At 35.0% G+C, this 22,139-nt stretch overlaps 1 protein-coding gene and 1 long non-coding RNA gene across 2 annotated transcripts in view; both read left to right on the forward strand.

Annotated features, from left to right (window-relative positions):
• The window catches only part of LOC111367618 (MADS-box protein JOINTLESS-like), a 30,233-nt gene extending 9,091 nt beyond the window's left edge, over positions 1 to 21,142 (forward strand). The window contains exons 3-9 of the mRNA XM_022988593.1: positions 19,232 to 19,310; positions 19,657 to 19,742; positions 19,813 to 19,912; positions 20,232 to 20,273; positions 20,386 to 20,427; positions 20,543 to 20,691; positions 20,881 to 21,142. Of these exons, the coding sequence (XP_022844361.1) occupies positions 19,232 to 19,310; positions 19,657 to 19,742; positions 19,813 to 19,912; positions 20,232 to 20,273; positions 20,386 to 20,427; positions 20,543 to 20,691; positions 20,881 to 20,893 (511 nt within the window). The 3' untranslated portion in view covers positions 20,894 to 21,142. The remainder of the gene's footprint in view (positions 1 to 19,231; positions 19,311 to 19,656; positions 19,743 to 19,812; positions 19,913 to 20,231; positions 20,274 to 20,385; positions 20,428 to 20,542; positions 20,692 to 20,880) is intronic.
• A 3-nt stretch (positions 21,143 to 21,145) lies between these two features.
• Positions 21,146 to 21,905, forward strand: LOC111367626. Its single transcript, XR_002697871.1, has 2 exons — positions 21,146 to 21,294; positions 21,484 to 21,905. It is a non-coding gene; the product is annotated as an uncharacterized LOC111367626 (long non-coding RNA).
• Positions 21,906 to 22,139: the final 234 nt, after the last annotated feature.

Raw genomic sequence — 22,139 nt, forward strand, 5'->3', positions numbered from 1 at the left:
TGCTAGTATGCATTTCAAGTTAACTAGCCTACGTAAAGTATTATAGTTAACGTGTCCTAGTCTACCATGCCACACATTGGAAGACCCAAGCAAGTAAACAGAAGCATTCACTTTATTATTCATTTTTGGTTTAACAACCATTACATTGAGTTTAAACATTCCATCGGAAACATAACCTTTTCCGACAAACATTCCACTTTTCGACGAGATGACCTTGTCTGACTCAAACACAATGCGAAAACCATGCTTATTCAAAAGTGACCCGGACACAAGGTTCTCGCGGATTTCCGGCACATACCGCACGTTGTTGAGAGTCAGCTCTTTTCCCGAAGTCATCTTTAGAACTACTTTTCCTTGGCCCTTGATTTCAGAAGTTGCTGAATTTCCCATGAACAACTTCTCTCCATTCTCAACTGCTTCAAAAGCAGTATATAACTCTTTATCAGAGCACACATGTCTCGTAGCTCTGGTGTCAATCCACCATTCTTTTGGGCTAGAACCCACCATGTTCACTTCAGAAATGACTGCTGCGAGACTTATCTCCGGTACATCATGTGCCATGTAGTCAACCACATTTGCCTCTTTCTTCTTCTTTGGCAATCTGCACTCCGAAGATTTGTGGCCTACTTTGTCATAGTTGAAGCACTTCCCTTGAAATTTCTTCTTAGGAATGCCCCCTTTTGGTCCCAGCTTGATCCCTTTTCCACTGGATGGCCCAGCTTTGGTTTTGTAGTTCTTACTACCTTGACCATGTTCAACAATATTGGCCTTAGCCGTACCAGGATTGAACCACTTCTTTTCGGAACTCTTGTTGTCTTCTTCAATTCGAAGTCTAACAATCAATTCTTCAACGTTCATTTCCTTTCGCTTGTGTTTCAGATAATTTTTGAAATCTTTCCACGCGGGAGGCAATTTTTCAATGATTGCAGCCACTTGAAAAGTTTCACTCAAAATCATCCCTTCGGCATGAATTTCGTGAAGAATCACTTGGAGTTCTTGCACTTGACTGATTATAGTTTTGGAGTCCACCGTCTTATAGTCTAAGAATCGGCCGACGATAAATTTCTTAGCCCTTGCATCCTCAGTCTTATATTTTCGGTCCAAAGACTCCCACAACTCCTTAACAATTTTCATGGTGCTATACACGTTGTATAGCGAATCTGTCAAACTGTTCATGATGTAATTCCGGCATAAGAAGTCCGAGTGTTTCCAAGCATTAATAGCACTGATAGCTTGAACATCCACCTCACCCTCTTGGAATTTTGGAGCACTTTCAGTCAAGAATCTCGCAAGATTCAAGGTGGTCAGATATAATAGCATTTTCTGCTACCACCTCTTGAAATTCAAGCCGTTGAATTTCTCCGGCTTTTCCCCATGGTTAACTGGTACATTAACCAGAATATTAGCCACATGTTGGCTCACAACACGACTTGGCATTGGAGCCATAGTCTGTGTCATAACAGAGTTAGGCCCTGTAGCCATAGCTGCACCCATAGCCGAACTAGGCCCTGCACCTATAGTAGAACCCACAGCCTGAGATTGGGTACCTTCAGCTTGGGATGCATCCATGTTGGAATCTATGTTGGTGGAATCGGTTGCCATTTCGTCTTTCGAAAGAACCAAACAACAAATTAGTTTCCACAATATAACAAATATAAGAAACTAATCAATTCAGAGATAATCAATATAGGAAACCAAATTTTCCTTTCTGAAAATCTATTTTAAGCTTGTAGGAAATTCAATGTATGTGGATAAAATCGGAAAATGTTGTCTTTTGTCTCGTCAATTTGAATAATGCGCAATTAAAAGACTCCCAGATGAGGAGGGGGGTCACAACCAGACCGCTTAAATCCCAAGCTCTTCTTAGACAGTTTAGGTCTTTTTGACAAAGCTTTTCAATTTTGCAATAATGCAAATCAACAAAATTCAAACAACCGTATATTGAATTTTCACCAGATCATTGAAAGTTTTATTTCCAACAAATAACTTTTGTTCCAATAGAATTTAAAATTCATGAAACATACGAACAATATATCATAAATTCATGAAGCATGGACTGTAAATTTAATACGAAAAATTACATGAATTAAACAACTGAAATATAGAATTTTAACCCGAGGTCTGTGTTACACACAGTTTCCTTAAAACAGATTCGTCCCCTCACCGTCCGTGCTTGAGGTTTAAAACGAGCGTCCATTTTTCAGGATACAACGATAAAACTAGTAGCTTCCAAGCACCGCAGAAACCACTCCGGGGAACTGAACTAGTGCCTGGACTACACCACCACCAAGAAAGAACTCTATGCAAATGAATTTCTAGTGTATTCTAAATTTGAAAGCTTTTGTTTTTTTTGTATGTGTTGAAATGAGGAAAATGAGCCACTATTTATAGGCTAAGCTACCATTAATGGAAATGACCTTTGGAGTTCCTCATCTTTTTCCTATGTGGAACAAATTCATTTTTCCCACATAAACTCCCTTTTGAATGGCACACTTTGAGTTTCAATTTCTCATTCACTCGAGCATCAACTTTGGCAAGTAAGTATATGATTTCGATGTACTCACGGAGGAGAACACAAATCAACTTTCATCTTCCAAATTGAACAATTGGGTCCCACTCAAAACTCGTGCCAAAGTCGGCCAATTTTTCCAATAGTTATTGTGATGCAAATTATAACTAAACTAAATTAAGTATGTTTTTATAAGTGATTTAACTAACAAAATGCAAGTTGTTTTTAAATGCATGTTGAAGTGTTCTAATGAATGATAAAGTATAGATTGTGAATCCCTATGCAATAATCCATTGTTAATTTAGTTTTATATTTTGACAACACGGTTGAATTTTGACGAATCAATGTTCCTATTTTATTCAATAATCTCTCTAGAGTAATGTTGAACTTGTTCTCATATACGAGACGACTATATTTCTATAACAGATGCAAATATACAAGAATACATGAATTTTTATGAGCACTTAAAGATTCACATAGAGTATAGTGATATATTTCTATCCCCTTATCGGACCCTACGTTAATTTATATCATGTTAAGCCTATTCTCCTTTTTTAAATGCATGAAATAAGCCACCAAATTCATATAATCATGTGCACAATAATTATGGAGAAAATAAATTCATATAAACCAATTCAAACTCCAAAAATGTGTTTTAGAAATATACAAGAATACATGAATTTTTATGAGCACTTAAAGATTCACATAGAGTATAGTGATATATTTCTATCCCCTTATCGGACCCTACGATAATTTATATCATGTTAAGCCTATTCTCCTTTTTTAAATGCATGAAATAAGCCACCAAATTCATATAATCATGTGCACAATAATTATGGAGAAAATAAATTCATATAAACCAATTCAAACTCCAAAAATGTGTTTTAATGTCAATAATGTAAAACTAAAGATTAAAAAGTCATATCACATGGTTCATCATTCTTTTAACACAAACAAATCTAGCCTAGCATCGTGAAAATAAGAAAACAAAAAGAATATTGAAGAAACGACATCACCTAATTATTTTTTGAATTGAATCTTTGGGTCGATCTTCGCATTTCTTGCCTCCCTCTATGCTCTAAAATTCTTAGAAATATGTTGGAATGTGTAATACCTTCTTAGGGATGTCTCTAGGGTTTTAAAACATGTTCCAAGATTGATTTTCATAAGAATTTTAATCATATAAAGAAACCAGATTTTTCGAGTCAGAATTGTACTATGCTATAGCATAGTTCAATGAAAATCAGGCCTTTAAGTCTCTGAAAATAGGTATGCCGGCTGTATGAAAGATCCTTTTATGCGACCGCATAGTATTGACAAACTTCCAAAAGTTGCATCTTAGACTCGAATTTCGTTTTCTCGTTTCTTAACCTCTTTTCTCATTTCTTCTTCTTCAAACGCTTTATGTTTTCACCAATTTGGTCCTTAACTCTTTCATATCCTCGTTTATGCTTTTGTGTCATCTTTCAACTATTTGCACTTTGGTCCCCTAAACTTTTATTTTCTTGCATTTTGGTCATTTTCACTTGTTTTTCCTAGATTCCGCCACATTTATCAATGTTGTCCTACAAAATATAATTTATATAGAACTAAGCCATATTTCAACATATTTATCTACAATTATCCATGTTTTATGATCAACGTAAGTGTGTAAAATACACTTATCAAACCCCCAACTTGAACTATTGTTCATCCTCAGACAAAATTGTACATTAAATCCACATAAAAATGGTTTGATAACTTGCCGTGTCTCAGGATTAAAATTCAGTAATTAACATAATGAACAGTTTCAATAGTACAAAACGAAATCATCTTCTACCTCTTATATGCATAACTTGACGTGTGTGTAAACTCATGACAACATATCAAGCTCATGATTGGTTCAACTCTCGACCCATAGTGGTTAAGTATTTCCTTTCTTCATTCGAGAGAAGGACACACTCTACCCAAACTTATTATTTTCATTCAATTTGCTTAGGGTGTATTTTAAGGTTGGAATATAGTTAATTCTAATACTTATCCTCTCTTAGTTTGGATATATTTCACCGTCACAAGTTCACACTTTAACAAGTAGAGACTCTCCTATTTTTGATTACTTCAAGCGTTAAGACTAAACTAAGCTAATTGTCTCACATTAAAGATATTGTTTTATCAACCAAATGTCTTGGGCCTTAATCAATGCATTTGTATTCTTTCCTCATTTATTCTATTTTTTTTTATTTTTTTTATTTTTGGCATCTCCCCATTTGCTTTTTATTTAACCCCCTTATGTGAGCTTTAGGTCGATGACTCTCAAATTAGTCGACCTTAGGACAATAGGTTTTAAACTCTTGCAGGCTTATTCACTTGAGTTATAAAGGCTCGAGAAGATGATTTTTATGTATTAGCTTCTCTTCTTGCTTTCTATGTGACCTTTGTAACGAGTGTTAGGCCAAGGACTTCCAAGTCAGTTGACTTTAGGACACTAGGTTTTCAAATACCCTTATAAGCTTACTTGCTCGAATCATAAAGGCTTTGAAAAAAGTGTTATGCGCACACAAATTAATGCTATGCCCCCCTTTTTGACATTCAATTTCTAAAACCATCTTCTAACTTAAGACTTTCATCTCGTACTCGTCTCATTGATTTTAGGAAATCCACATGAGATAATACTCTACTCATCTCAGTGTTCGCCCGTAACAACTCAACCATCTCCAAACTACTAAAACAATGGATTATGGATAAGTGCAATAGAGGTTTTTTAGGTTTAACCTATTCTATTCAACTTTTCTCTAAATAATGAATCAAATCACCAACTTAACGTGTAAAATATGAGTATTGTGCACAAAGAATGCCAATTCTCACATAAACGAGTATTGGCTAATCTAATCATACACTATTTCCACCATTCCTAGGCCATACCTATTCCAATATTCAATATCGTTGCTAACAATGTTATCAAACTCACACAAGCACAAAAAATAATAAACAAAAATAAGTAAAGAATGCAGATTTTTTTCACGCGAACAATCACACAAAAGTTAGTAAATTAAATACAAATATCGATGAATATCAATGGTGCTATGAAAATTATGCCACCCCCAAACTTATACAAAACATTGTCCTTAATGTTAAAAAATAAAAGCTAGTGAAATGCATAATTAAAGGACAATAATAAAATAGACACCAAAAGTGGGGTAATGAATGCTCCCCCAATCAATATGGAGGTGGTGGTGAAGATGGTGGAAGGAAACTGGAGCCTAAGGTGTCATCTCCCGATGGTGGAGGTAGTCGTACTAGAATTTGCCTCATCATCTTAGATTGTTGGGCTAGCTCATCCTGTACAACCCGAATTAATGTGGACTACCCCGTAACCTCAATTTTAAGGTTGCCTAAACGATCCCACACTTTGTTAGCCCTCAGCTATATATCGTCCACGTAGCCTACATACATGTTCAATGGCCCATTTAAAGTTTCCATCTCTCTTCTCGTTGCTAGAGACTCCTTATTGGCAGTAGCTGTGAAATTTCTTGTGGTCAACATGTCTTCCCGCACCATTTGCATTTAGCACTCATGGCCCAAAAGGCCTGCAGAAGACTCTGAATACCCCGGCTAGAGCCAGTCGTAACGAATATCTATCTCAACAATTGGGGATTGACGTCAATATGTGGTAGTGGAGCCTGAGATATCTCAACATCGTTAACTGCCTAACCTGGCTGGCTGCTGTCTACGATGCTCCCTCTCTAGCTTCTCTATGCCTCTTCTAGGCTCTATCATGAGCTTCCAAAGTAGTGTGCTTAATGAAAGTGTTGAGCAGCTTGGGAACTTTCCCAGATGGGATAGTGATGCCCAAGTTCTTGCAAATGCCACTGATCAAACTCGAAAATATCAAAGAGCGATGGTGGTCCCTCTAAACTTGTTTCTAAATGCATATATACAATGCTTGTGCTCAATGAAATCTAGTAACGAAACCAAACAAAGCATAAAGTAAAGTAACGATGCCATACTCGATGAAATGTGTAAAGAAGTAGGGTTATTATCTCAAAAAAATCAAAATGTGGCTCACAAACTCGAACTTAGCTAAAAACCATGCTATTTTCTCAAATTGACCCATGATCGACCAAGTGATTTTGCCTCTAAACATCGATGAGAAAGATCTAAATCTTCCCGAGCACACACATTCAAATTTAAGGTCAAATGGACTTCATTTGAGTTAGAAAACTGAGGACGAAGTGAGAGACGTGAGCCTAGCCATTTTATGTTTACTAAACGTGCTAAGTTGGGTTTTTGGTGTTTATGTACCCAATTTTTATGATTTCTTGCATCAAATGCAAACCTAAATAGATACCTACCAATCCAAATTCAAGTTGGGCCCGAATTAGACATGCTAGTTCACTTTATCATTTTATCAAACACATTGGAGGCATTATGTTTTCCTAAAATTTTGTAATGAAATAGGACTTGAAACAAGCCATAATTTTCACAACACAACCACAATTCAACAAACCATCATCTAGCTAGTCCTATACTCTTTCAAAAGACTTGAATAACCCGGTTTTAAAAGAACTGAGGGAAGATTAAGAGAGGAGTTCATACCTTGCACTTCTTTGATGAAATGGAATATGGTGTAGTGCAATTCAATGAGTTAACTCATGTGCGTGTGTTGCAAAATGAAACTCTTGTGTGTGAGTTGTATGTGTGACGTTGGTCAATTGAATGAGTTGTGCATTGAATTGTGAGAGTGAAGTGTCGTGTGTTGAGGTTTTGTGTTTAGAAGTGGTGTCAAAGTGTTTTATGCTGCCACATATAGCACTAGGAAAGCCTTCCTAAAAAAAAAGTGAACTTAGAAAATAGCATCTTTAGTGAAAGAAAGAGATTTATTTTGAATAGCCTTTAAGAGATTTAAGAGATAGGGGGTTCTAGCTATTCTGCCCAAGCCTGGCTAAGGAAGAGTTACGGGGCGTAAAACAAAAAAAATACTCGGATTTAAGAGATAGGGGGTTCTAGCTATTTGTAATGATTCCACCATTCATGATAAATAATAAATAAAAAGAAAAAGTTATTCCAAGGACCCACACCCAAGTTCCATAGCTTTTGGGCCACTATCCCGATCATGATTTTCTATCCCAGAGAAAAGGTATTTCCCTTATGTCTTGGGCCGGTTGTGGGTAAGGAGGGATTCGAACCCCCATGGTCAAATGGGAGCCAGAATTTTCAAGAACATTTTGTTTCTAAGCAGAAGAGTCGTTTGCAAGTAGTGTGCGATGAATTATGTATTAATCAATATTCAATTGATTGGTCTGAGGTTATCGACAAAAAGGATTTGTCTAAGCCACTTCATTTCTTTTTGTCCAAGTCACTTATTTTTTGTCCAAGTTGCTTTTCTTTTGTCCAACTCACTTCCTTTTTTCTGTATAAGTTTTGGGAATATCCACATTCATAGGTTAGAGATCTACATCTATGAATTGAAAAGTCCGAATGATCAACTCTGCAATCAATTGTTAGAATCAATAGGCTGTTAGAAGCAATCGTATCTGTGGGTGGTCTATATGATCACATATACCACTTGAATGGTGAAATGTTTCCTGTTTCACAATTTTAGTGCTTGACCATCCCCGGCCTCTAGGATCTCGATTTTCATGCCCAACATGTTTGGATGAGTGTAATGAATATGCAACATGGAAAAAGTTTAAAATGCACTCGACTCCTCAAAAACTCATTTTAGTCAATTTTCGTGAAACCTCGATTTTCCATTCGCAACTCAACTGACTTTCCACAGCCCCCTAAAACTTGTCAAAATATATTTTAAACTATGTGGGGATGCGTGTATGCTATGAAATTAGTTTCAAAACCACCTTTAAGCTTGAATACTCTTATTGATCCGGAAAAGCTTAGAAAAACCCCTTTTGCCTCGAAATGCACGATTTTACCACCTAATTTGCTAAATATGATGTTAACACCTTATGGCTCATGAATAACACATTTAAAACTAATGTGGACCATGCATCAACTGTTTGTGACCTAAATGGATGAACGATAACCTAAACTACTACAAATAATCAAAAAACGCGAAAAATTCCTAATCTAACACGTAGAGCTGAATAAGTAAAAGGGAAAAAACATTGGATTGCCTCCCAACAAGTGCTAGTTCATAGTTTATAGCTTGACTTTACCATAGTTGATTCACTCGTTCTTAGATGAATGGTGGACTTTTCCTTTGAAAATTCACCGCTCCCATAGGGTTTTAACCATTGTCCATTAACTTTAAAAGTCCCCTTGCTTTCATGTGTGATCTCTACACCCCCATATGGAAATACCTTGGTAACCGTGTAAGGACTAAACCACCTTGACCTCAACTTTCCCTAGAAGAGCCTAAGTCTAGAGTTGTATATCAAAACATTTTGCTCCACCCACCCACGCTCTTCTCTGAATATGCATGTCATGCCACTTTTTAATGCGTTCTTTGTAAAGCTTTACATTCTCATATGCTTTCAATCGAAATTCATCCATTTCATTCAATTGAAGCAATTGCTTTTTACTAGCCACTTTCAAATCAAAATTCAAGTTTTTGATAGCCCAATAAGCACGGTGCTCTAATTCAACTGGCAAGTAGCAAGCTTTTCCAAAAAGGAGACATGCCTATAGTTGTTTTGAATGCTGTTCTATAAACCACAGAGATCATCTAGCTTCTTAGACCAATCATTTCTTGAAGAACTCACTTTTACTTCAAGTATCGTCTTTAGTTCCTAATTCGAAACTTCAACTTGCCTACTGGTCTGAGGGCGATATGGGGTGGCTATATGGTGTCGAATGCCATATTTAGTTGTCAATGATTCAAATTGGCGGTTGCAAAAGTGTCTGCCCTGCCACTTATAATAGCGGGTGAAAATGTATTTCTATATAAACCTAATCATTACCTGAGCATCGTTGGTACTATACCATTGCCTCCACCCACTTGGAGACATAGTCAACTGCTACAAGTATATATTGATTCAAGAACGATGAAGGAAAGGTCCCATAAAGTCAATCCTTGACAGATCAAAAAGCTCCACCTCTAGAATACTGTTTAGAGTCAATCAAAGGTCCCATAAAGTCAATCCTTGACACATCAAAAAGCTCCACCTCTGGAATACTGTTTAGAGGCACTAACATCTGTCACAACTCTTCACAAATTCAAAGGCATCCAGGAATATTGTAGGCCACTAGAATCCAGACTCTAGAATCTTTACAGCTGCCTGTGAAGCACCAAAATGTCCCGCATAAACATATGAATGACAATGTTTGAGTATGCGAAGTACTTCTTCTTCGGGAATACATTGCCGAATAATCTGATCAACACCTAGCCGATAGAGAATGTGATCTTTCCAAAAGTAGTATTTCAAGTCAGAAAATAATTTCTTTTTTTTGATGAATGAAGTAATCTGGTGTAGGAATAAATTTGACCAAATAATTTACAATGTCAATGTAAAACTCCAAATTCTAGCAACCCGATACGCTACCAAACATAAATTTCTTAACGTGCTAAAAAAATAGATTTCAATATAATGACATATTCAATAAAAGTTGAACAATATTTAATAAAAGATAAATTTAATTTAATAAAATATGCAGAACGTTTTGGAAATCATATCTTTCATCAAATCATTAATAAAAACTAGTTGTAATAGGCAATAAAATTAGGACTAATGAAAAATTATAACGTTAATCGCAACTGAGTCTAAACACAAAAAATAATCAAATGCTTTTAAAAATTTCATTGTCTCCAAAAATTAAAGAAATTCATGATGAGGATCAATTGGTCCAATAGAATATTCATCATCTGTCGTCCAGTATGCTAATTTTTACCTGAAAATTGTAAATAAAGAGGGATGAGTATAACGAATTATACTCAATGAGATGCTTGCTACTCTACTTTCAAATCAAACATGAAATTATGCATAAATTCTCCTACCAACATAAAATGAGAATTATCACATTATGACAAATGATAATTCTAGCAAGCGCTACAAAATAATGTGAAGGCTAACCGATACCTGTAGGAACGCTTTAAAATGTATCATGATTTCTCACGAAAGAGCCTTGGACTTTAGTAATTAAATTCACACGTAACAATGTATTTGAAAGATGTGGAAAAACTACTAACACTGAGCATCTCACCTTTCGAAGATGTATGTGGAGAAAAAAATTGCAAAAAATGAGATTCTTTATTGCAAATCCAAAGACTTAATAATATAGAGTGGGAGAGAGAACGGCTACGAGGCAATTTGGGAGAAAATTTGGAGTGAGACAGCAAAGCAATGTCATGCCTTTATATAGTAGTTTGGATTTAAGTTTTCTAATAGGTATAGGACTTTAAGTTACCTCTATCAAATAAAAAGTGATAAGTTTTTAATTTGAATTAGTATTAGATTATGTTAAGGATAATAATAATAATGGATAAATATTAAAGTTTTCTACTAGATTAGAACAACTAGTATTAGATATAAGACATATTTTATTTTTAAAACAGACAAACAATTTAATAAGTACTTAAAATCTTATTGATCAAATAGTGATTAGTTTAACTAATTGAGATAACAACTAATGATGATATAATATTAACTGCATTCCAATCCAAATACAAGTCTAGGTTTAAACAAATCTCTTATTATATATTTTTCTTAATAACATAACCAATCCATTTTCATTCGTAATCATCTGGCTAAAATCACTTTACATGTTACGATTATATATAAAAATTCATTTTACATCTTGATTCTTCTATTTATTCTATCTTAATTCAAATTTATCCTAAATATCTTTTTCTCAACCCTAATACACATAATTATTTACCATCTATCAAAAGAATCCAATATTGATATAGTAATTTAGTCTAAATTGATAACTAATATTATTAAGTAGTTTTCTTAATTGGCTATAATTCAAGTTTAACTTATTCAAATTAACTTTTTCTTGAGTCTATAATTCTCTATTTATTGCGAGCTTCAAAATAGGCCCAATATTGATAGGGTAATTCTATCTCCAATTTGGCCCACTTAACTAAAAGTATAAAATTTAATACTTATTTTTACTTTGATCCTTCAAATAAAAATAATCATGTAGATGTAAATCAACTATTAGATATAACAAATTGATTTGCATAAAGACTTGACCAGATATAGCATTTCTATTAATTGACAAATAAATTATATTCAACATAACTTCAAAAAGATTCGGAGTTCTACAGTCTACATACCAAGGAGTAACCTCCAAGCTAAACATCTAGGAAAATCTCATTAATCTCCACTGACTCATTTTGATTTCCCTGCTCCAGTCGAGATAAGTGGTCAGCTATCACATATTCACTTCCCTTTTTATCTCTAATTTTCAGATCAAACTCTTACAGTAGTAAAACCTAGCGGATCAATATCGACATGGCATCCTTCTTTGTCATCAAGTATTTAAAGCAGTATGGTCGGTGTAGACAATGACCTTCGATGCAACAAGACACGATCAGAATTTATCAAAGGCATAGACTACAGCTAGGAGCTCCTTCTCGGTAGTGGCATAGTTGAGCTGTGCATCCTTCAATATTTCGCTCACATAGTAGATTACATAAAATAATTTCCCTTTTTGCTGTCCCAATATTGCTCCTACTATGTAGTCACTAGCATCATACATTAATTCAAACGGCAAACTCCAATTCGGTGCTATGATGACAAGTGCTGAGATAAGCTTCTCTTTTAGAGTGTTAAAAGCCATTAAGCATTCCTCAGAGAATTCAAAAGGGGCATCCTTAACTAGCAAATTGCAGAGGGGCTTCATAATCTTAGCGAAATCCTTAATGAAGCATCGATGAAATCTGACATGCCCAAGAAAATTGTGAATACCCTTAACTGATGTAGGTGACGGTAATTTTTCGATAACTTGGACCTTTGCTTTGTCTACCTCAATTCCCTCAGTTGAAATATGATGTCCTAACACAATGCTCTCTTACATTATGAAATGGCATTTCTTCTAGTTCAATGCCAAGTTTCTCCTTACATTACTGCAAGACCAAACTTAAATGCTTTAAACATTCATTGAACGACGAACCAAATATCAAGAAATCATCCATAAAGATCTCTATGAATTTCTCCACCCTATCGGAGAAGATGGCCATCATGCACCGATGAAAAGTGGAAGGGGCATTGCGTAGACCGAATGGCATCCTACGGTAGGCAAAGATACCATAGGGACAAGTGAAAGTGGTAGGCAAAGATACCATAGGGACAAGTGAAAGTAGTCTTCTCCTGGTCATCTGGTGCTACTGAAATTTGATTATACCCTAAATATTCGTTGAGAAAGTAATAGTGTGATTGACCTGCCAACCTCTCCAACATCTGATCAATAAAAGGAAGGAAAAAGTGATCATTTAGAGTAGCAGTATTGAGTTCGCGGTAATCAATGCACACTCTCCATCCCGTAACAGTCCTGGTGGGTATTAATTCATTCTTCTCATTCTGAGCCACCACGATATCTCCTTTTTCTAGCATGATCTGAACCGAGCTGACCCAAGCACTATATGAAATGGGATAAATTATTCATGTATCTAAAAGTTTAATCACTTCAGCTCTAACTATCTCTATGTTTGGATTAAGCCTCCATTCGCCATCTATGCTTTGTTTGTTCTCCTCCATGAGAATATTGTACATGCAAAGTGAATGACTGACCTTTTTTATGTCAGTCATAACCACCCAATAGTTGTTTGATTTTTCTGAGTACCCAAAGCTGTCTCTTCTCCTCCATCTTGCTAAATAAATTTGAAATTATGATTGGGAATATAGATGATTCCCCCAAATAAGCATAACACAGATAAGGTAGTAGTTGCTTGAGCTCAACCTTGGTTGCTGAATTGACGGTAGTTGTTTTGAAAGACTGATTCCCAGCTCCTCAAATTTTTTTTTTTCGCACGTATGGTAGGTTTGTCTCCATATATCTTATACAAATCTCAATCCCACTAGAATTAGTGTAAGTGGATTGAGAATGTACAATATAGGCCTCATAAGCATTTGATAGGTTCCGAAACTGAAAGATGTCATGAATTACTCTGCCACGCACATCAATCTGGAAACAACTGTCCGACTTAGTAAGATGTTTCATCGCTTTGAACACATTGGAAGAGACCTCCTTCTCTCCTAGCCTTAGAATTGATTGGCCTCACTGAACATCTATGAGAGCTTTTCCAGTAACCAAAAATGGTCGACCCAAAACGAGTGGCACATCCTTTCTCTTCCATGTCCAATATAAGGAAATCCACTACAAATATGAGTTTCTCCACCTTTACCAAAACATCTTCAATGTTTCTTCGTGGATGAGTGAGTGATTGATCAGCCAACTATAGAGTTACCGTAGTTACCTTAGCTTTCCCGAGTCCTAATTTACTGGAAACAGAGAGTGGGAATAAAGTTAATGCTGGCACCTAAATCATATATAGCTTTTTCAAAATAACAATTTCCTTATAGCGTAGGGTACAATAAAACTTTTTGGATCTTTTAGCTTTGGATGTAGCTTTTTCCAAATTCTAGCCCTACCTTCCTCTGTCAACATCACCGTTTCATGCTCCTCCAACTTGCATTTGTTGGATAGGATGTCTTTCAAGAATTCGACGTAGCTGTGTATCTGGGTGAGTGCCTCAGCCAACGGAATGTTTATGTGAAGTTTCTTCCTTATAGTGTAGGGTACAATAAAACTTTTTGGATCTTTTAGCTTTGGATGTAGCTTTTTCCAAATTCTAGCCCTACCTTCCTCTGTCAACATCACCGTTTCATGCTCCTCCAACTTGCATTTGTTCGATAGGATGTCTTTCAAGAATTCGACGTAGCTGTGTATCTGGGTGAGTGCCTCAGCCAACGGAATGTTTATGTGAAGTTTCTTGAAAACCTCCAAAAATTTTGTGTAAATTGGGGGCTCGTATGGATTAATAGGAGCAGTTGCATTTGCCTATAGTGTATTTGAACTCTCGTTGGTAGTTGTTTCTATGGTTTGGTCAGTCTGCTCCTCATCAGAAGAAGGTACTATTTTTTTGTCTGCATTTGGTCTCTTCACATTGATCTCTAGTAATTGAACCACACTTTGTAATAATTGCTTGAACATGTTACATGGGTTCACTTCCGTATTGCATGGTAGAATACTTGGTGTCTTTCCTATCATAGAAAGTGCTATCTGTCCCACCTGTGTCTCCAAGTTCTTAATTGCAGCACCCTGATTTTAGAGAGTTGTTTCAGTTTTCCTCATGAATTGGTTATCTGCTTCCATGTATTTATCAGTCTTTTTCATGAACATCACAAACATCTCATTTAACTGAATTTTCTTTTTCTGCTGAAATTGTCCCTAGGGTCTATTTTGATTTTGGATTCCACCCCACGAGAAATTTAGGTGCTTTCTCCAACTAGGATTGTAAGTGTCTAAATTTGGATTGTTTTGTTGACACTGACCCCATTGCGCGTACTCCTCGTGCTCCATTCTCTGTGACAGAATTGGGTATTCTGTTGTACTGTGATCAGCTCCACATTCTTCACAACTTGGTTTCCATGCTTGTGTTGCATTTGTTGAATTTGATATGCTTTCCATCTTATAAAACAGAGAGTCTATTTTAGCAAATAAGGCCGAGTGAGTATCTACCTCATAAAACCTCGTTGATTTCTTTCGAACCACCCGCTCAGAGGATCACATGGCTAAAGTTGTAGACATTCTCTTGAACAATTCCTATGCTCTATCGATTGTTCTTATGGATATGGACCCATCAGATGATGAATCCACCATGCTTTTGAAAGATGGAAGTAATTTTGTATAGAAAAATCTAACTTGGGTTTTCTTGTCGAAACCATGTTGAGGACACTTTCTTAGCATGTTCTTAAACCTATTCCTAGTCTCATCAAATGATTTAGATTTACCCTGACTAAATATTGATATGTCGTGCTCGCAATGAGAAGTGAATCCATCCATTTGAGTGCTTTATCCAGCAAAGTATGTGGAAATAAACTCAGCCTAATAGCATCGTCTGAAATTCCTTGATACCTGAAGTATTGACGGGTATCAAAGAATCGGGATATATGTGTGTACGGATTCTCATTAGCCACTCCGTAGTACTGATGCCCCCATTCTGAAAGAGTTAAATTACATTCGTTTTCAGCTGAAAGTTGGCTACCCTAATGGGGGATATACAATGCTAGATTGGTTTTGGATGACTAACAGTGCCATGAAGTCCCCAAGTAGCATATTTTCATGAAAATATAATTCGATGTAAAATCACTGAAAGTGTATGGTTCGTTAATAAGTAATAAAGTGGATTAAGTTCGAATATCATTTCACAATGATTGATTTAGTACAATTTCTATTATCGCTACCTTAATCGAAACAAATAAAAATGAGAGTATTTGTTGTGAAGCAAATTATAACTAAACTAAATTACTTATGTAATTATAAGTGATTTAACTAACGAAATGCAAGTTGTGTTTAAATGCAAGTTAAAGTGTTCTAATTAATGATAAAGTACTAGGATTGTGAGTCTCCATGCAATAAGCCCTTTTTTAACTTGGTTTTGCACTTTGACAATACGGTTGAATTTTCACGAATCAATGTTCCTATTTTATCAAACAATTTCTCTCGGATAATGTTAAACCTTTTCTCGTATACGATCCTACTATATTTCTAGACGGATGCGAATACACAAAAATGCATGAATTTTTATGAGCACTTTAAAATTCACATAGAGTATAGGAAAGTATATTTCTATCCCCTATTGGACTCTACGACGATTTATACCATGTTGAGCCTATTTTTCTTCTTTTGAATGTATGAAACAAGCCATCAAATTCACACAATCATGTGCACAATAATTGTGGAGAAAATAAATTCATATAAATGATTCAAACTCCAAAAACGTATTTTAATGTCGAGAATATAAAACTAAAGATTAAAAAGTCATATCACGTAGTTCGTCATTCTCCTAACACAAACAAATCTAGCCTAGTATGGTGAAAATAAGAAAACAAAAAGAATATTGAAGAAACGGCATCACCCAATTATTTCTTGAATTGAATCTTCACGTCTTCGGGTCGATCTTCGCGTTTCTTGCCTTCCTCTATGCTCTAAACTCTTAGAAATATGTTAGAGTGCATAATAGGAATGGCCTTAGGGTTTTAAAACATGTCCCAAGATTGGTTTCGATAATAATTTTAATCATATAAGAAAACCAGATTTTTCGCATTAGAATTGTACTATGTTATAGCATAGTACAATTCAATGATAGAGCATAGTTCATTAAAAATCTGTCCTTCAAGTTCTGAAAATAGGTACATAACCGCATAGAAGATCCTTCTATGCAACCGCATAGTATTGGTAAACTTTGAAAAAGTTACATTTTAGTCCCTGAACTTCATTTTGTTGTTTCTTGACCTCTTTTCTCATTTCTTTTTCTTCCAACACTTTATATCTTTACCAATTTGGTCCTTAGCGCTTTCATATCCTCATTTATGCTTTCGGATCATCTTTCGGCTATTTGCACATTGGTCCCTGAACTTTTGTTCTCTTTCATTTTGGTCATTTTCACTTGTTTTTCCTAGATTCCGCCACATTCATGAATATTGTCCTACAAAACATAATTTATATAGAATTAAGCCACTTTTCAACATATATATCAATAGTTATCCATATTTTGTGGTCAAAATAAGTGTATAAAACACACTTATCAGAAGCTAAAAAGTACTTTTTCTTTTAAAACATAAAGGAAAAAGACTTTTTTGCATCTTTCAATAGAAAATCAATCCCTGTGTATTTTAGGTATAATTTCAATGTGTGTTTTTGTTACGGCCATTGGATTTTCAAATGGAGATGTTGATGCTTAGCAAAATCGAGCGTCTTGGAATTAAAAGTGTGTATTCTATTAAAATTTCACCTCTGAAGTTCTTGCTGAAAAGTCTTTCAAAACCTAAAGGAAAAAGCTCTTTTTCCAGCTTTGAGTTTTTCACTTTGTTCATTTTCTTCTTGTTTCTCTCTCCATATATGCATACAATACATGCGTATAATTTGGTTTAGTAGTATGTATATTATCTATCTCTGTACAATGTTTGCCCTGTAAGAAGTGATTTGATGGGTTGGGTGGATTTGGGAAGAAGGTATAGTTTTTCCTTTTTTTTTTGTTATTTAATGTGGTAAATATGAAAGTGTCATTTTACCCTCATTGAAATTGATTATAATGTGGTCAAAATAAAATTTTTGGTCAATTGACGAAATTGTGGATGGAAATTGATTATAATGTGGTCAAAGTAAGCTTTTTGTACCTAATCTCGCATGGTGGACCAAGAGTTTCGGAAATGTATATTCTAAGTTGAATTTGAACAATGTTGAGATTTTGCACGTAGTCTTGTTGTGTCTTTGCTTAAATTCTTTAATATCGAACTTCAGAGGAATATTTCTTGACCCATATGTCAAGTGTTTTCAATATAAAACATGTTAGTAACGCATTATAATACATTTTAAGCATTTTTTTTACCTTCTTGTTCAATTCAACAGACCAAACATTACATCAAGTTACTATATAATAAATCATAGGTTAGATATGTTTTCATTCTTTAAACTTATCCATGTTTGATTTACTTTTCTAGCTAAGCTAGTTGGCATTCTTAAGTTATACAATGTCAAGACAAAAGGCTATAGACACGAATAATTGATTTTGAGTTGTATTTTGGCACGACACGAGTTTAGAAACTAATGCTTGTTTAATTGGCTGGTGATTAGCTTTAATGAGAATACAAGTTTTGGGTTGAATTATCATTTCATATCATGTTAAGATGCCCATTTTGACTTTCTAAGAAGCAATTAATGATATATGAACATGTCATTTCTTTAACGTAATTTCTAGACGAGATGATTAAAATGATATAAGAGTAACTAATAAAATTTGGGTTCAAATGTCATGGCTACCCATTAAAAAAATTGTGTGCGACAAATTTGATGTAAAAAATCAATCTATTCAACTTGTGAGGGGGGCGTTGAAGGCAAGATATAAATGAATACGTGTGATTCCTCTCTAATAATTTAAACTTTTAGATGAGATGGTCAATAGGGATTGAGACTTTTACATGCAGCTTGCATTCTTGTGATATGTAATTTTAGCATTCTAGTTCCGTGATATTATTCATATTCAAGTGTTTAACATACGTGGTTGGTTTGAGAATATTTAGTCTTGAGTTTCATCTTAAAATATCTATTTTGTTAATATGAATAAACTATTATTATGTTGGGTAATATATGTTTGTTATACTGGGTAATATTTTTAATATTTAATTGGTGTGAAATTTTATCTTAACATGCACCACGAGATGGAGGCTCGCTCCCAATCTTGAAATTCGACTAGCACATCAAATTGCTCGTTTGATGTTTTTGGACTCTTCACCTTATGCTCAAGCCCTTAGAGAAAGGGTCACATATTTATTTATATATTGTCTTCAAAAATAGCTGTGTAGACACTCTAAGCTATGGGACGTTCCAGTTGACGATGCAGGAATATTGACTATCTATGCATTTGGTTTTAAAACTGTCTTTGTACTAGCTGCTAGGGGAGTAGAATGAACAATTATCTAATGTTTTATTCCCCTTTTTTTTTTTTTTTTTTTTTTTTTTTGGGGGGGGGTTTTTTTGGAGTGAATTAAAAATTTTTTATTGTTTTTTTTTTTTTTTTTTTTTTTTTTTTTTTTTTTTTTGGGTGGGGGTTTTCTAAAGCATGAAGGACATACTTGAAAAGCATGATTTGCACACAAAGAACCTGGAGAAGTTGGAGCAATCATCTCTTGAACTTCAGGTAATTTTTATTTTTTTTCTTTTAACATTCTTTATTGAATATTGAAGCTCAGCAATTGAAGGTATATCACTTGATAATTAGTGTTGTTTGATAAAGTATATTAATTAGCACAATAGCACTCAACAATATTAATACTAAAAAAGAAAATTTATGACAATCGCATCATTCCATATGATCTAATAATGCATAAAAATTTGCACTCACATAGATGTTTGGTATATATTACTATACATTTCTTAATGGTCAACTATAACCTTATCAAATGCATAATTCTAGTATTATGTCATCTTATGAATACATGCATAACTTGGAAGTAAAAACTGTATTTTCAATTAATTTGTGGAAGAACGAGGGAATTCCGAAGCAGCTAGTCGAGGACAGTAACTACTCCAGATTAAGCAAAGAAGTGGCTGAGAGAAGCCATCAACTGAGGTTTGTGCTTCCATAGCTCTTTTTTGATATGGTCAGCACGAAACTTAGGCATGATACTTGTTAATAACAGGTACATGAAAGGAAAAGAACTTCAAGAACTGAGTATTGAAGAGTTGCAGAAGTTAGAGAGATCACTTGAAACCGGGTTGAGCCGCGTGATAGACAAAAAGGTCAGTGCTTAAGATTTTGTACTATGTTGTAAGATTGCCTTAATTGTATATATTTTTCTTGGATTTCATAAACTTGGCATTGATAGAGTATTCATGATTTTACAGAGTGAGAAAATCATGAAAGAGATCAGAACTTCAAGAACTGAGTATTGAAGAGTTGCAGAAGTTAGAGAGATCACTTGAAACCGGGTTGAGCCGCGTGATAGACAAAAAGGTCAGTGCTTAAGATTTTGTACTATGTTGTAAGATTGCCTTAATTGTATATATTTTTCTTGGATTTCATAAACTTGGCATTGATAGAGTATTCATGATTTTACAGAGTGAGAAAATCATGAAAGAGATTAATCAACTTCAACAAAAGGTCACTCCACCGAACTTGTTAACACATATTTTATAGAAAAACGTCTAATTAGTTGTAAGTTGAATCATCAAATTTGCATGTAAATATAGTCTTAAAATTATGAAATGGGCAGAGAATGGAACTCATGGAAGAGAATGAGCGCCTAAGACTGCAGGTATGAACTGAAAAGAATCTCCCTCTCTGGCACGGACGTATGTGCACCACCTGCATGCACGTAAGCACTTATAGTTTAAGGAAAAATTGAAGGTTTTATTTTTTGTTTGCTGCAGATATCGAAAGGGAAGAAAAATATGATAGCAGCTGATTCTGTGAAAATAGTCGAGGAGGATGGTCAATCATCGGAGTCTGTTACTAACGCATGTAACTCGATTGGCCCTCCGCAAGATTCGGATAGCTCAGATACGTCTCTCAAGCTCGGGTGAGTTCATTATTAGCAATGTGAAATGGATAGTAATTGACAGTGTTGAGGGAGAAAAAGAAATTAAAATCGTATTTATTGTTCAATCTAATCCTATGTCATAAGCCATTTCAAAAGAGGATCATCCTTCCATCAATGAATTGTGGTTTCAATTTTCATTCCTTTTTCAGCTTAATTTCTTTCTTGCAGGCTGCCATACTGAGCTGAAACAATGGAGCTAAGCTTATAACTATTGATGGATGGATGATTACTTACCAAATATGGATGTTCTAAAAATATATGCCCGTGTGTTATGTTTGCTCCCTTCTTATGGAAAATATGGATTTATGTATTTGCAAATTGAAATGAAGTAATAGAAAAGGTATTGTTGCACTGTATCAAGAAAAAGAGAATTTCGATTCGTTGGGACTTGGGCATTCTAATATAATGTTAATTAGTGCGTGTTTTCCAGCAGATATCGAAAGGGAAGAAAAATATGATAGCAGCTGATTCTGTGAAAATAGTCGAGGAGGATGGTCAATCATCGGAGTCTGTTACTAACGCATGTAACTCGATTGGCCCTCCGCAAGATTCGGATAGCTCAGATACGTCTCTCAAGCTCGGGTGAGTTCATTATTAGCAATGTGAAATGGATAGTAATTGACAGTGTTGAGGGAGAAAAAGAAATTAAAATCGTATTTATTGTTCAATCTAATCCTATGTCATAAGCCATTTCAAAAGAGGATCATCCTTCCATCAATGAATTGTGGTTTCAATTTTCATTCCTTTTTCAGCTTAATTTCTTTCTTGCAGGCTGCCATACTGAGCTGAAACAATGGAGCTAAGCTTATAACTATTGATGGATGGATGATTACTTACCAAATATGGATGTTCTAAAAATATATGCCCGTGTGTTATGTTTGCTCCCTTCTTATGGAAAATATGGATTTATGTATTTGCAAATTGAAATGAAGTAATAGAAAAGGTATTGTTGCACTGTATCAAGAAAAAGAGAATTTCGATTCGTTGGGACTTGGGCATTCTAATATAATGTTAATTAGTGCGTGTTTTCCAGTAAAACCCATCCTTTTGCTGTTGATAACGATGCACATTAATTTAGCATAGTTTACTTAGCTTTGGGGCCCACATTAGGGCACCAAAAGATTGATTTTTCAATAATGATGATTGAACAGCCTCAAAGACTGGACAAAAATGGAATCGCTGACTTGGTAGTACTTGTTTGGATGTTTGGTTTTTTGTTTTTTCCAATCATTTAATAATGTGTCGACACGTGTACCTCTATTTTTTAGTCTGTTTGTGTAGCATTATTGATTGATTTTTATGATTTTATTAAGAACCGAGCTACAGGTACAGAAAGAAAACTCACAGATATTTTACAGACTACTCACAGTGGTGGAGTCGGCATTTTTGGCCATTTTTTAATACATCAGGGCCCACGTGAGCCCGAC

This window comes from Olea europaea, chromosome 2, assembly GCF_002742605.1.
Source record: "Olea europaea var. sylvestris chromosome 2, O_europaea_v1, whole genome shotgun sequence".
Lineage (NCBI taxonomy): Eukaryota > Viridiplantae > Streptophyta > Magnoliopsida > Lamiales > Oleaceae > Olea > Olea europaea.